General features: G+C 42.8%; 1 protein-coding gene across 8 annotated transcripts in view; it reads right to left on the bottom strand.

Annotated features, from left to right (window-relative positions):
- Positions 1 to 15,284, bottom strand: part of phactr1 (phosphatase and actin regulator 1) — a 41,629-nt gene extending 26,345 nt beyond the window's left edge. For 6 of the 8 annotated variants that reach the window (XM_080770249.1, XM_080770250.1, XM_080770251.1 and 3 more), the window contains exons 1-2: positions 5,661 to 6,030; positions 3,116 to 3,280 (exon numbers count right to left, since the gene is read on the bottom strand). In XM_080770249.1, coding sequence (XP_080626375.1) covers positions 3,116 to 3,280; positions 5,661 to 5,988 — 493 coding nt within the window. In that variant the 5' untranslated portion in view covers positions 5,989 to 6,030. Of the gene's footprint in view, positions 1 to 3,115; positions 3,281 to 5,660; positions 6,031 to 15,092 lie in introns of those variants that run through there. The other 2 variants (XM_080770254.1, XM_080770256.1) reach the window with 1 other exon arrangement.
- Positions 15,285 to 15,738: the final 454 nt, after the last annotated feature.

Here is a 15,738-nt window from a genome sequence, read left to right as displayed (position 1 = left end):
TTAAATCAAAAATCACACCTGTGTGAAGTGAGGGGTGCTCTTATCATCGTACATCATCATGAGGTAAAATAGACACTATGCCTATTTGCTCAGACACTATGACTTAAAATTCTCCACTCATTGTCAATGGGAATTTAATGTTTGTTTGTGGACGATAACCAAAAGCTGGATGTAGGAGGGGCTAGCACCCCTCAAAAATTAAAAAAAAATGTATGCTGTTAATATATTGTACATTCTACATAGCAACAAGAACTCCAAAATGGGTTAATGTATCCACAATTCCACACATTTTGTTTTTCTTCCCATTTTTCACCAGTAGTGGTGAAAAGTAACTACTATTTAAGTACTTGTACTTAAAGCTGCACTACGTAACTTTCCTCTTCTACCCCCCATTGTGCTGACATTTCTTATCATTGAGCTAATAGAGCCTGCAGTTTTGCTCAGGTGATCAAGACAACTGAATCTCAGCTATGACATGATCTAAATGAAGACCTGTGCAAAGAAGCTTGTTACAGAAACATGAAAAAGGGAAAGGATGGTCTTCCAGCTAGAGGAGGGGTGCCAAAAAGGTAGATTGACAAGATTGTGATCTACTAGTAGATCACAAAGCCTACAAAATATATATATATATAATTTTAATATACAAAAAAAGGTATCTGCCACTATTAAGGTGGCTTGTTTGACATCAAAAGGGCAAGTCAGCTCAAACAAAGAGTGTTGCGCACAAGCGTCAATTGCCACTAGTCACTATTACTATTATTATTAAGTTAAAAAAAACCCTACCAATTCCATTTCCAATTTCATGTGTGTTTGTCTTATATGGAACGCCCCGCTCAGGTACTGTTTAAACTATTTTCAGCAATGGAATAATAATCTTTTTTTGCTGGGTACACGATAAATACACAATGCAGTAACCGAAAATGATTCTACTTGATCAACTCATTTTCTTGTTTCCCGAGGCGACTGTGCTGCAGCTGGGCAGAGCGACTACTTTCAAATCATTACCGTAAGCAAGGAAATATCTCGTTTTGTTGTTACTTTTGGGTCAATTTATTAATAAAGTAGCCGTGTAATAAGCAGGATAATGTAAGACGCGAGGTTGTTTAAAAATAATGCCCTTAGGATGATTAAACACGTCGACTTTTCCATTTCTTCAGAAGGCATGGGCCTTTACACAATATATTGTACAATACTTTGACAGCTTTAGTTAATAAGTGTAGTTATGTTGTTCATACAAAACATACATTAACTGATAAATGATGATGTATTATATAGGTTAAGCCGTTAGGCTACCCAGCAGCACATGAGATAATTAAATTCAGTAATAGATGACCACCATTTTGCATAATGAGTAATTTGGTACTTTTAATGCATTTACTACAAAGTATTTCTACACTGTGGTTTGCTACATTTATTAAAGTAAAAAAATCAGAGTATTTATTCCACCACTGCAGGCTACACAGAGCAACCTTGTATTCCCACTCAGAAGACACCTTACATAATCACATACACACACATGACCTCCTACTGGCTCAAACATCCCTTCAGAGAACAATCTAATTAATTATCACCATAACGAGCAGGCACCCAGGCAGGCACAGTGATAAACTGATGACTACTAAAACCCATCTGAATCGGCTGTGATTTTCAATTATCAACTCTTCCACAGCTGTTGCATCTGCATTTTCGATGATCAATGCCATAATTTATGTAACAAAGCCTTTTTGAACTGAGTGCAGATTATAATTTGTTTCCATCTAACAAGAAACTCTGGACTGTCACAGTTAAACTGATTCCTGGCACATCGACCATGCAGATTTTATAAAAAGAAAAACACAAACACATACTACTACTCACAGGACAAATAGGACGACAGCGTCAAAAGACTCAAAACGAAGTCGGATTACAGAGAAAGTATCCTGATTTTGCCAGTCGCTCACCACATTGAAGTTAAAAGTTAAAACACAAACCTTGTATTTGTGAGTCAAACAGGAGCTACTCGGAACCTCAAGCAATCCCCCCACCCTCAAAAAATAATCCTTTATGTTAAACAATAGGCTGTTTGGTTGGAATGCGGCTTTGCTGTGGTGATCTGTGGGTTAAAACAGCAGAAGCTGACCCATGGGGCCCCATGGCGCTGACCTTCCCTTACATAACCACCATTATCATTATCATCATCATCATCATCATCATCATCATCATGCATCAACCTATACCAGACCCCCCACCACCACCCATTCTGCAATTGGTCGATATAGCCTCATTGTACAGCATATGCCTATAGGAGCAGGGATCATTTCATCTACTGTCAGGTGAAGCATACTACTCATGGGAAAGATGTGAGAGTAGGGGTCTTAAGGGATAATCATACTCCAGTTTTAGGTGATAGAGAAACTGGAGTATGAATACGCCTTTATGGTACGGTTACAGTAGGCGCCGGGCGGTCAAGTAGGGGAGTTACGGTATGGGTAAGCTACAGTAGGTAAGAGGAAGTAAGAGTTGAGGTAGGTAGTAATGTACGCTGATGTAGGTGAGCGGGTAGAGTGGGTAGAGGCTGTCTGGGAATCGGAAGGTTCAACCATTGGCTCTACCAAACTTTCAGTGCTTGTACTGTACCAGTGCTTGTACCAGTCCATGTGTCGAGAGTCCCTGAGTGAGGCACTTAAACTCAATCCACATTTCGCTGCGTCCATACCAGTGAGTGACAAATAAACCCACTTGACTATGTTATGTCTTACCTGCCCTGATGACGACTCCTGTGAGTCGAAACATGTTGGCTGTTTTTAATTTTTCTAAATAAAGTACTTTGATTTTTATCCACCCTCTCATCATTTTTAAACCATTTTGAGTGCTCGGATCGCCGCCTTTTTTCCTACTTGACTATGTGTTGAAAAACAAAACACTTGCCCTTTAACTGCCTCCCCGGGTGTAGCATCCACTGCTCCTTATAGTTTGGGTAAATGCAGAGGATAAATTCCAGTTATGTGAAAATGTACTTGGCAACAGCAAGTAAAGGGGATACAATTATTATTGTTATGGTAGGATTTAAAGTAGAGGAGTGAAGGGTGGGGAGCCACGGTAGGTATGGTTAAAAGTGGTGCCATTTGGCTCTTACCAGCAGAGGTCTGTTTGAACTTGTCACTCTTCTTCTTCCTCCATTTCCATGGCTTAAACAGACGCCCCAGGGTGGCGAATTTGCTCCGCCTGCGAATCGGTGGTGTGTGTGTGCCCGGGACCAGCGAATCAGAGCGCATCGCTGCCAACCGCTCTACCTCTTCAGCTGGAAACAAGACAGAGATTGACCACTTAACTTAACAGCAAGTTCAAATGCTGGTGGTATGAATGATGTAATAGGTACTAGCTAGTTCATAGATGTTAACCCCCACTGAACTGCACGTCCGTCCTGTTAAAGGGAGTTAAGACAAGAATCAGTAAAAATGGGTCAATGGCCACAATATAAAGTATAATGTATAGATTATTTTCCAGAGAAAAAAATGTTTACAATCTAGAATCATGCACTTCTTCCTCAGTCTTCTTCTCTGTTTCTAAACTGTGCTTCACTCTCCACTGGAGAGTGTGTGTTCTAATGTAATGTAATCACAATGCAGGCTGTTCTATTTAACCCACTCTGCTTTTCCATTTAAACTCCCCTTTTCCCATTACGCACCATCCAGCTCCAACAGTGTGTTTGGAAAAAGTACTTGTGTGCCAGAGGCAATGAAAACAGACAGGCATGGATGTGCAGTGCACACATGCACACTACAGACAAATTACATATACACAAGTAGTGAACGCATTATGTATGGATTGTTGTTACCTCATGATGGGGGCTATACTTTCTTCCCATTGTGTTTATCTGGTTTCAGGCTTTCTTCAAAAGTTATGATCAGGTTTGCATGAACATTTTGTGGAAACTTTGACCAAGGGGCATATGGAAAAACGGATTAACTTCTAACATTTGCACGAAGGGACTGTGCAGTGGGCATGACTTCTCACAAAAATGCAAATATTGTAGCAGTTGCGTGCGAATGAATAAATAATGAAAAGCTATCTATAACTAACCAAACAAAAACAATGAAGCCAAAGGCGTAGGACAAAACAAATTGTATAAAATATCAGTACATCATCAACTGCAGATTCTGTAAGAGGTGGCAGTAAGCAAATGTTGAAGAAGCAGGCTTGTGACCAAAAAGCCACTTGGTTTGGTTTGAGGCTTGAGCAATTTCCCATCCATCGGCCATGGAAGCAACAAGAACATGTTGCTGTGGTTGTATTGAGTACTAGCGAGTAGCGACCAGGCGGGACGTTACCATGTCTATGCTCGGACGTAGAAAGAAATCACGCCTAGCGACCATGGGTCAATGTGAATCAGGGTGCCGCTAAAATCAAACCATGTGAGCAGCACAAATCTGATGAAAACTGATTTTCCCTATGGGAGAAAATAACTATCTATCTAACTATAATAGGCAAACTTTCGACCATCGGTGTCATTAGTAATGGAAGCGCTCTGACCAAACCCATGCCTAAACTTAACCATACTAACTGTGACTATAAAATCATGTCTAATATCATGCTGAATATTCTGGTGAAAAAAAATGAGTAAATAAAAAAGTAGGGTTCGGTTGGTTTTACAGCTCACGTCTGGGAGTATGGCTACCAATCTGTTTATCATTCTGTCAACAACCACTACTACTACTACCATAGTGGATTATCCAGTGGTGTAAAGTAACTAAGTACATTCACTTAAGTACTGTACTTAAGTACAATTTTGAGGAATTTGTACTTTACTTGAGTGTTTACAACTTCCAATAGGCTACTTTTACTTCTACTCCACTACATCTCAGACAGATATTGTACTCCACTACATGTATTTGAAAACTTTAGTTACTAGTTACTTTGTAGATTGTGATTATTATTACAAAACATTATTAACCACTTCAGACATACATTTCGGACATTTAACAATTCAATTAAATGAAAACTGTACTTTTTCCACCACTGGGATTATCTCATCTAGGCTAACCCCTGCTGACAGATATTAAGAGCTCTGAAATAAACAGCTGAAGCTCACACAGTGAGTGAGGCTACATTCTTTCACTCAGACCCATGTGCCCATCTTGCTGCAACGCATCTCACAACAAATAAGACTAAAGAAAGTAACCTTACAGCCATGATGAAAGAGATTGGATTTGATATTGGACTGAGGGAACGTATCTAATCGGGGCTATAGGTATGATGGTGCACAGGTTTAAGCACAATGATGCATAAACATTATAGATCAAAATGGCTTATTGCTTTGAAAGTAAACCCAGTGGTTACTTTAGCTTACAATGGAAATGGAAAACAAGTAAAGCAATAATGTAGACCTGGCTAAACAATCCTCAGTGTTATTACTATCCATGTATTTGTAACTGTAGCTGAGTGTGTACAAATGTAACCAAATGGACCGTTAGATATTTGTACACATGTCAGACAGAGCTATTACGGTATTTTATTAGATTATTACAAACAACACATGAGATGAAACTGGCCCTGCACGGATGGAACGCACATTTCCTCAGGCAGGCAGAAGCATCGGGTAAAGGGAGCGGTTATGACCGCTTCGTTTCCCAACGTCTCTCGTCTCGGCGCTCATACAAACGCAACTTTATTCCTCTCACCTTCCAGCGGGTCCGCTCCACGACAGTTGGTGCATATGTGTTTGATCTCTTTGCCTATCTGACAGTGGATTGTAAACGGCATGTTGTTGTTATTGTTGCTTGCAGCAGGTTGTTGCTGTCCTGGTTGCTGCTGCTGCTTGCTGTTATGGTTACGGTGCTTCATCCGAACCAGACAGAAGGCTCTCCTCCTCTTCCTCGGCTTCTCCTCTTCCTCGGACGCAGGAGCGGGAGCTGCTTGGGGAGCGTGGTGGTGGTGGTGGTTGTCGTTCGGAGTCGGACATCTAGATTCGTACCATGGGCGCAACACTTCGCCTCCACAACCCGCCATATTAGCGGTAATAGGCTAATAGCGGATTTTCTATCCACCTCCTCCTCTCGCAGACTCGCCCTCTGCTTTGAAATGGTTTAAAACACACACACACACACACACACACACACACACACGTCGGACGTCGGAACTCGCCAATCCTGCGCATGGAGGGTACGACGTCAGCCAATGAGTTTGAAGCGAGGAGGCGTGTGCGTGTGTGCATGCGTGCGTGCGTGTGTGAGTGAGAAACGGTTTAAGATAAATTAATCTAAATACTAATGCCCACTTAAACCAATATCACATTATGGCCTGCGAACATGTCCCCATGTGCTATAGGCTATAGTATAGGGCAGGCTACAGTAGGTACGCTTAAGGTATTCGTTACCATAAAGTCTCCAGAGCAAGCCATGCACAGAGACTGAAAAGTGTCATGCAGCTCTACTGCCCCCCTATGGTTTGGTCTGAAACGCACAACCCACAACAGTCTTTTGCAACACTTCTCAAACCCACAATTGCATATTTTAAAACTTCATCACAAATGAGCAAAATTAACACAGATAGCCCTTCCGTTTAGACGCTGAATAGCTGCTTAATGGTCGCTATCACCATGCCACGATAAGCTAAAAGCAATCGGTTTTGAAACACATCACATCAGTGAGCTGGATGCAGGCCTATCTGGACAGGCATTCCACAAGGAAGCATACTAGGAGCTTTTACTGTTCCTAATATAATTATGTTAAAGACATAACATCAGCTTGTAAAAAAAATGCATGGCTGACTGGAAACTAAAGTAATCAACCAAAGAACAAGATGTTTGTACAGGATCTCCTCACTGGTCAGTAAGAATACATTGAGAACTCTTGTAGGAGCACTCATTCAATGTCACTTATTAGACTATGCATGCACCTCATGTTACCACAGCACAAGGCTTCAGACATCCCAAAACATTAACAAACTGGTACAGGCTACTTCTTGGCCTTCCATCTAGAACCCAATTTAACCTCTGCTCATTTTGTTAGGGTGGGGTGGCCCAGGGTAGAAGACAAAGTACAACAGCAACTTGCAATGGGCCTGGTCTACAAGATACACCACACCTCATTGATACCCATGTACTGTATCTGTCTAACTACTTCAAAAACATCAATCAAGTCCACAATCACAACACCAGATGTGGCACGAACAACGGTTTAAAATTGTTCTCCTGCTATGCCACCAAAATGTGCAATGCCCTATAATACCAACAGCTATAAAGAAGTGTGAGTGAGTGCGTGCGCACGTGCGTGTGTGCAGTACACGCATGTGTTAGATGTGTGTGTCCGTGTATCTCTGTGTGCGATGACAACAATGTGATGTTTTTATTTTAGTTACAATAGTTTCCTACACTGTGTATGGGTTGCAAAATAGGTTTATTTAGGCTCTTTATATACAGGCATTTTATGTAACAGCAGGGGAAAAAAGATACACAGTTCCCTTTCATGCTGACTGAAGTGGGTGATGATTCATGGGGGCTTTCACATTCAAAGCACACGGCTGTGTGTCACTACACCATCAAATCCTAAGTGGGAATTTTACTCTAAGAGTGTACAAATGGAACCAATGGACTCATTGGACTCAGCAGTGGTCCTGTATGTGGGACCTTGCTGACTGTGTGCTCTGCCCTTTCATTTCAGGCATGCTATAATCAAAGTCTTAATTAGCAGTGTGTATTAGCCAGGGTCCTCAGGGCAAGAGATGAAAACCACTGTCTCAGATGACCATATACCGCTAGTCAAATGTATATGTCATCATACGACTGAATATTTTATTCTAGGCGAGTGACATAGTCGTAAAACAACATATAAATCAGGTCTGCACGTATAGGCTACCCGTATACTTAGTTGACCAATGTCCCCCAGGCCCTGTGCTCTATAGTTGGTCCACAAAATCTCTTTGTCAAAAATTGTTATCTGCAAACTCACGTTTCGTCTCGTTGTAGATCTGCTATTTCCGCTGAATGTTCACCCCAGAATAGGGCCACTAGAGTTCATACGTGTGGTTAAGATTTTAGGATAACACACATCAGAGTACTATAGTTTGTTTATAAAGACCACCAGAGTCACAACCAATATTTTTGCAATCTGTAAGAGCAGGGGAAGATCCACAGTGCCAAAACCTTTTGATAAATCAATAAACAGAGCTGCTATACACAGCATCTTCTTATCCACTGCGGACAAAATGTCATTTAAAACCAAGGATGCTACAGAGATGTACGTGATTAGCCCTAAAGCTAGATTGATGAGGGCTCAACACTGAATGCCTGGATAAATATTATTGAGTTGACACAAACACAGCTGCAAGAATTGTGAATTGTTGCGATATAATAAAAGGTTAATACTGAGTAGACATACTGCACATGACAAGGCACATGATGTAACCAGAGCTGATACCTTTAAACAAGGCTTTTTTGTATTCTATTTAAATCTATCTAGTCTTGATAAAAAATGCTATTTGTCCCACAGTGACTGTCAAAGATTGCTGCTATTTGTTTCAAAAAAGCTTTATACCCTGTATGTATAACATATAACAACGCAATGTGACATAGCTCTGTTTACAATGCTGTACCCCCTCCAACTGTCTATATTTTCCCCATTTTCAACAGTTTTTTATATTTTGCCCATTGCTTTGGCAATGTAAAATTCTCATGCCAATAAAGCTCCTTTGATTTGAATTGATATTTCTTTAGAAATCGACTCTACTTCATCTCCTGCCTCCACCCACGCACGCACGCACGCACGGTTTGGAAATGTTCTTGTTCTCTATGCACTGCTAAGAACAAATGGACCTCATGCTTCAAAGTGTCAAGTCTGAGGTTTAGGACATTCACAGCAGATATAGTTGTACACATGCAGTCATGCACGAAACAGCACACGGACACACATGCACCCACATATCAGAGAGGCACATTTGGAGAGTCGGAGAGTCAGGCAGGCAGGCAGGCAGAGATAAAGACTGAGAGACAGACAAGCATCGAATTGCTTTGCACTGCATTATTTAACTAGGTCTTCTTATTAACAATGACAAAGAAAGCCTAGGACTGCACTCCAAATTGACATTTTAACTGCCATGATTTGTGACAATAAATTTACATTATTTACTACTTTAAGGATCCAGCACCCTGTTTTTATGGTTGCATGTTCTTCCAATCTTATTTTCTTCTTAAAAGAAAATAAGTAAAATCCTTAGAGCTATATCTTGCCCAGAGTCCCTTACCCCTAAACTTATTTGCCAATTTCAAGACGCCAATTGTGATTGTCATTGACATTTGTGATGATTTCATTGGCTGATCACGGAATGTGATGTGTGACTGTATATGATGATGTATGATAACAATTTGGTTGAGAGATCGCAGGTGTATTTATACTGTGGTGATTGCACCGGGGATTGGCCGGGTGATAATGAAAGGCAGGTGAGTTTGATAAGGAGGAAGATGTGGTTGATAAGGAGGGAGGAGTGGTTAAGGTCGAGCGGAAGGAGGTCTCTTCTCCCGAAACTGCATTGTATAAATACAACTTCCCTTAGGCTTGTTTTGACTGTATTTGTGAATTGTAACCTCGGCTATACATTGAAAATGAGGGCTTGCCCTCAACTGTATTTCTGAGTATAAATAAAGGTGATGATGAACGTGCTGTAGTGCTTTTCATTTTTGGACCTGAAAGGAGCGAGTGTCCAGTGTCATAGTGCAGGTGTCATTAAAAATGGAAAAGGGCTCCTCGGCACTGAGTGCACAATTTACATCGGATTTACATACATACAAAACAAGGCGCTGGCGAGTCGCGACTAAACTCAGAACTCCTGAGCAAGGGATTCATGTGGTGAACAGGACAGGAAGGTGGTCTGAGCGTACAGTAGATGCTATACAGATTTAATTTACAAAGACCTATATATCTTTTAATACCTCAAAAAAGAAAGTAAGAAAAGAAAAAAGACCGTTACTGCATAAAAATTTGTCAATAAACTATACTATAAAAATTGTCAAATCATATAAGAAAGAGGCAAAAATTGCGTTGTGAGGCTTTGTGTCGTTTGTGAGCTTGTATCAACTATTTTCACGTCAATATTTATCTGTCAAACCGAGTCAAACTAAATGTACAGTATATGCCTCAACTCCTACAATTCCAAGTGCTTGTCAGGGTGGGGGGGTTGTGGCCTGAAAAGGTTGAGAACCACTGCATTATGCGACACAATATTATGTGACATCACATATTTAACACACATACCTTGTAGTGAAAGCAAGCAGAATAGTCCTTTCCTGTTCTTTCCACTGGTCTCATCATGCTCATCTATTTCTGATGACCATCCATTATCCCACATATTCTCATTAATCTCAGTCGTTCCCATGTCATAGTTCACATGAGCATAATGTCATCCTCAACGGTGATACTAATTTAGGCAGTGAAGCACTAGCAGGACCCGGACAATAGATTGTATATGCAAAATTAATATGCTGCTCCACCACCACTAAGACAGATAGGTACAGTAGAGCTGCTGCTCAAAGCCTAAAACAGACTCAGGCTGCCATTTAACATCCCACCCCCCATCCCCCTGCACCCTCTCCCACCAGCTCCATCTTTCTGTCAGTTCATTTTCCATCCAATAATGTACCTCATTACAATGCTGACTATACTGTAGTGCCGTGAAAGCATCACCAATGTTATCCAAGACAATATACACCAGCAGTTCCCAACCTTTTTTGGATCTGGGCCTGCGTGAAAATGTTTGAAAGCATCAGCTGCCGTGTCAAGTGGTTGTGTCCATTTATGCAACCAATGTAGTATAATTGAAGTTCTAATTTATTAGTATCACTTTGAAACAAACACATTTGCCAAGGTTTTCAATAAATTATTTTATACTAGTCCATACACGTTTGGGGAGAGGATGATATTCTTTATTTCCTTCTTTTTCTGAATGTGGCAAATTTGGTTGAGTGCATTGTGAGTACATTACACCCATGTGAACGAGGGTCTGGGCTCTATCCTCTATCGTAAAACCTACATGTTAATAGATACATTAACCTACTTACACATTTCGGCACCAATTCCGTCCTCAAATTTTGAGCACGGAATATCATATAAAAGGTGTCCCATGTGGCTCATCCGTTATGCGATGCTCAGCCAATCACAGTGCAGAATGGCACACCTTTCAGCCAATCACAACAGACAATCACGGTGCCAATGTCGGCGCCATACATGGTAATGTTGATAAGTGGTCCTTTGTTACTAACGCCTATTATAAGATGGTTCTATTCGTCTACTTGCTCTGCATCTCAGAGGTGGGCTATGAATAATCTATGAGGATGATGTTGGAAAAAGTGAAATGTTCCATGGTTAGAGATACACATGTTTGGTAAACAGACGGACATGAGAGCCAGCTGTGACAGAAAGGCTGATGGCTGCAGGTGACCCCAAAGGGACTCCAAACAAAAGTGCAAGCCCTCCAAGACAGAAGGAACTAGAAAAGGTGCCCCTCGGGGCACAGACACACACACACACACACACACACACACACACACACACACACACACACACACACAGACAGAGTGCAAAACATATTCTCCCTATGCCTTCGGCTGGTGGAGACAAATAAGGACATGAGGTGAACATTTACTGTATGCGTGAATAATCTATAGACACTCTGTACATTCTTGCAGAATCTGTCTCACACCGTCCCACAACAAATGCACTTTACAAACTCTTGTAAGTGTCAAACAAACATATTTCCCTGTAAATGTCCCTCCCATCCTTCGTTCCCCTCTATCTTCCTCCATCTCCCCCTCTAGCTGGACTTTCTATGTTGTGAATTAATACAAAGTGACAAGAGAGCCTGTGGGACTGTACGTTGATGTTTGTAAGTGTGAACATGAGACTTGACACATCATACGGCCATGAGTCACACTATCTTCCTGTTCCCTCGTCATCCTCTCTCTCTCTCTCTCTCTCTCTCTCTCTCTCTCTCTCTCTCTCTCAGTTCTGCTGACATGTGTTCCAATAGGCGGAAGACTCAGCTGTGACAGTTCACATAAGCCCTGCTCCTCAGCCATGACATCAAGTCAGTGGAGAGCCAAAACGTGAGATGAGAACAGAGGAGACCTCCAAATTATCTTGAGAGGTGACTTGAGTTGGAGCCACAGGCCTCTTCCCTGGCACAGGTTTGCCATCTTGCTAACAAAGGCTGGCTTGTTCATAAGCTCAATGCCAAGACCCCAACTGCCAGTGCCAACTGAGTGAGGTCTTTTGTATGGCTGGGTTCTACGGCGCCACAAGCCTGTCTTGAGACAGCCTCTCTCTGCTCTTGTATTCTGCACAGGTAATTCCAGCAAATTCAGCCTGAGGTCAGACTAATGTGCGCAGCAGTTCTCAGAACAGTAGTGTGCGCACGTGTGTGTGTGCCTACGTGCGTGCCTACGTGCGTGCCTATGTGCGTACCTACGTACGTGCCTATACGTGCGTGCCTACGTGCATGCCTACGTGTGTGCCTACGTGCGTGCGAGTGAGTGAAAAGGGATGGGCATAGATAGAGATATGGCAGAGATATTCACGCAGCTGACCTGGATTTCCAGACCCGTGCTGGAGAGCCAGTCTGGTGGCAGACTGGCACAGGGGAGGGGGGTAGTGGGGTGGGGGTGGGCCAGTGATTCAAAGGATTCATACACCCATGACTCCATAAGTCATGGGTGTACAAGAGTTACAGACCTGTATACCGGTCCATTTGGAACCCTGTCAAGGCACCCTTGCACTTTGAGAACCACTGTCCACTGGGGTAGGGGTTGTGTGTGGTACCGGAACGCAGGCGGAACCCTTGTGTGTGAACAACCACAGCCTCTAGAATTGACCAGGCCTAAACAGGGGAACAGAATTATCTTCATGCCCATATTTGATTCACTCAAGAAATGCAAATCCCTCTCTCTAACGATATCACTCCTGCAGGTCTGAGCACACACTAAAATCCTCAGTAGTATAGTTTAAATTAAACTCTGAGAGTGTAAACGTGGACCAAAATGTACCCTTGTGGGTGAAATCATGTTTTTGAGAAGAACTCTGCCGTGAGCAGCTGGAGAAAGGTCAGGTTCATCAGAGCAACATGGTGAAAGCTGCACTGCCAGCTGTGTTGTGCACTGAAACTAGCAGAACTACCAGCTCACGTTGCACCCAACATGCAACTATAAATCTGACATCCCCGGACCCCAATTTGAGTACCACTGCATCATACTCACACACAGCAGTCATGATCATGCGGATTATATTTTCAATTTGTATCTCTACTTTTGTTTTCTACCCTAGGAGAATGGAAGGCTAGTATGTAACGGAGGTAGATATAATTATGCTTTTTGGTTTTTCTCTTCCAAGAAAAGGGGGAATCAGAAGGTGGATGAGGAAATTGTTGATCAAATATTCTTATTTTATGTCCTATATGTCATTCATGTCGAATGTCATGTTTTGATGTTCTGTGTGGACCCCAGGAAGATTAAGTGCTGCTATGCACCAGCTAATGGGGATCCTAATAAAACTCTAAAACTAAAAAACTAAATAAAAAAAATACACATTGTGGTGAAATAATCTACTTTCTTTGAGCCATATGTCAGTAGGTCTAAAAGATGGGGATATTATAAAGCCCACATTTACAGTCATTCTGGCTACTATATGTATCACTGACTGACAGCTCTTCTATCAATCCTTAATGGCCTTTAAGTAAATATATCAGAGAACAGTGAGTCGTGGGTGAGTCATTAGGGTATGTAAAGAAAGCAATAGTGCTGTTGGAATGTCATAGGGAAATCTAATTTCAGATCAGCCGCCTTTCAGATCGACTGCCGTCTGGTCTGTATAGCTTTGCTGAGCAAGCCATTGTGTGCAACAGAGCAACTGTTAAGATTAAGGAGAGAATGCAGGCAAAGCAGAACAATAGCCTGGCTGGGGAAGAGTTGGCCTCTGTCCGGAATGGAAAACATAGGCTAGACACTAGCCAAGCCTACAGCAGGCTTTACACATGTGACTGGGATTTGTCATAATCGGTCGGGGGCGGGGGTCGAATGAAAGCTGAATTTGGATGCGTTACCTCAACAAAGAGGAGGTGGACGGTAGTTCACCTGCATGCAAAAACGCCGGTTCCTACAAATTATGTCAGGGTCTGTTAGTAGCGTAGAGACTATATGCTGATTCTGCTTGATGACCGTTTCAGCACCGGTAAATAGTGGACAGTTCCACACGTGACGCTGTATTTAGCAGTAGCTATAGAAATAAAGGGGATTAATGTGGGTTTAGTCGTTTTAATCTCGGTGAAAAGCAACACTAGTCATATTAAAATCAAAATGTTTAGGGAAACTGACAGGCTAAAGCCATACTCACATTGTGCAGACTGCAGAGCTGCAGGCACGCATCTTCAGTAGCCTATATAATACAACGTGGTGTCCATGGCAACAACGGGAACAATTACTCATGCATATTTCCAGTTTAAGACGATATGACATTTGGCAAGGATGGTGCATGTCTCAATGAACTGTCACACATGACCCTCTGCGGGAACATAGGAATGAAGACAGGAACAAGTCCAACTGCATTTGTGCCAGACAGTGCGGTGAATCCAGTTCGTATAGCAGCCTATGTACAACATGGCAACGCTGGCATTTTCCAATGTGGAACTATAGTCTGTATGAAATCGGGGATGCTCGTATATCGTATGTGTCCCGGAAAATAATTAAAAATTTCTCGTCTTGACTATCCCCTGACCGCAGCCATGTCATGATCATTGTCTGGTGGTTGACTTGTTTCCATGATGAAGCCGATTTCTCATGAGCTCAGCTCACACAATGCATGAGTCACGCTGTAGTCACTCAGTCACCACCATGCATGCACGCCATGCACGGCGCACCCGCGACCGAGGAGCAGCTCAGCACCATGGATAACGTAAGACCAGCATATTCTGTTCTGTCCCCAAGTCACGCTTGATTTGTGACAGCTATAGCTGTAGTTTCAGCCACGATAATGTACATTCCCCGCAAATATTTTGCCAGATAGCCAGGCTACAGCCACTTCATGGTGACATTTGTCTGTGTTCGAATAGAGCGCGTGGTGCTACAGCCTTCCTACCTGTCTCCAGGTGCAGTGAGATCCTCGCCTCGTTGATATAAGGCGTGTCGCTCTTGGACCGGACTCTCCGAATCGGCCGACGGTCTACCACGTCCTCCGGAGCCGCCGCCATATTCCGCCAGGCCGGCAGCGTCCACACGGGCGACCGACCGGCGAGACTGCGAGAGGCTCGGCGCCGCCGCCACACACATGCACCCGATGCAGACGGAGGGGCGGTTATGATGATGGTGGTGAAGATGATGAGAGAGAAAGAGAGAGAGAGAGAGAGAGAGAGAGAGAGAGAGAGAGAGTGTGTGTGTGTGTGTGTGTGTGTGTGTGTGTGTGTGCGTGCGTGTGCGTGCGTGCGTGTGTGTGTGTGGGGGGGGGGGGGGGGGGGGGAGAGAGAGAGGGGTGCGTGAGAGACTTGTAATGATGATCAAACGTTTGCAGTTAATTTATGTTAATTGTTAAGTGAGCGCCACCTGCATGCACAAAGCTATTTTACAGTACACTATAGGCCTATAGGCTGAGCGGCTTCAGCTGCTATGCCCTCAGTCAGTGCATTGCAAAACCATTGGTTTCCTCCTTGGCTCCTGCAGTCCTGTTGGGCTCACTCTAATTCCAAACGATTATATAGCCTCTATACGATATCCTGGTGAAGAATGGG

This window comes from Protomyctophum bolini (genome assembly GCF_963924005.1).
Source record: "Protomyctophum bolini genome assembly, chromosome: 8".
Taxonomy (NCBI): Eukaryota; Metazoa; Chordata; class Actinopteri; order Myctophiformes; family Myctophidae; genus Protomyctophum; species Protomyctophum bolini.
This window is presented reverse-complemented; position numbering and strand designations above follow the sequence as displayed.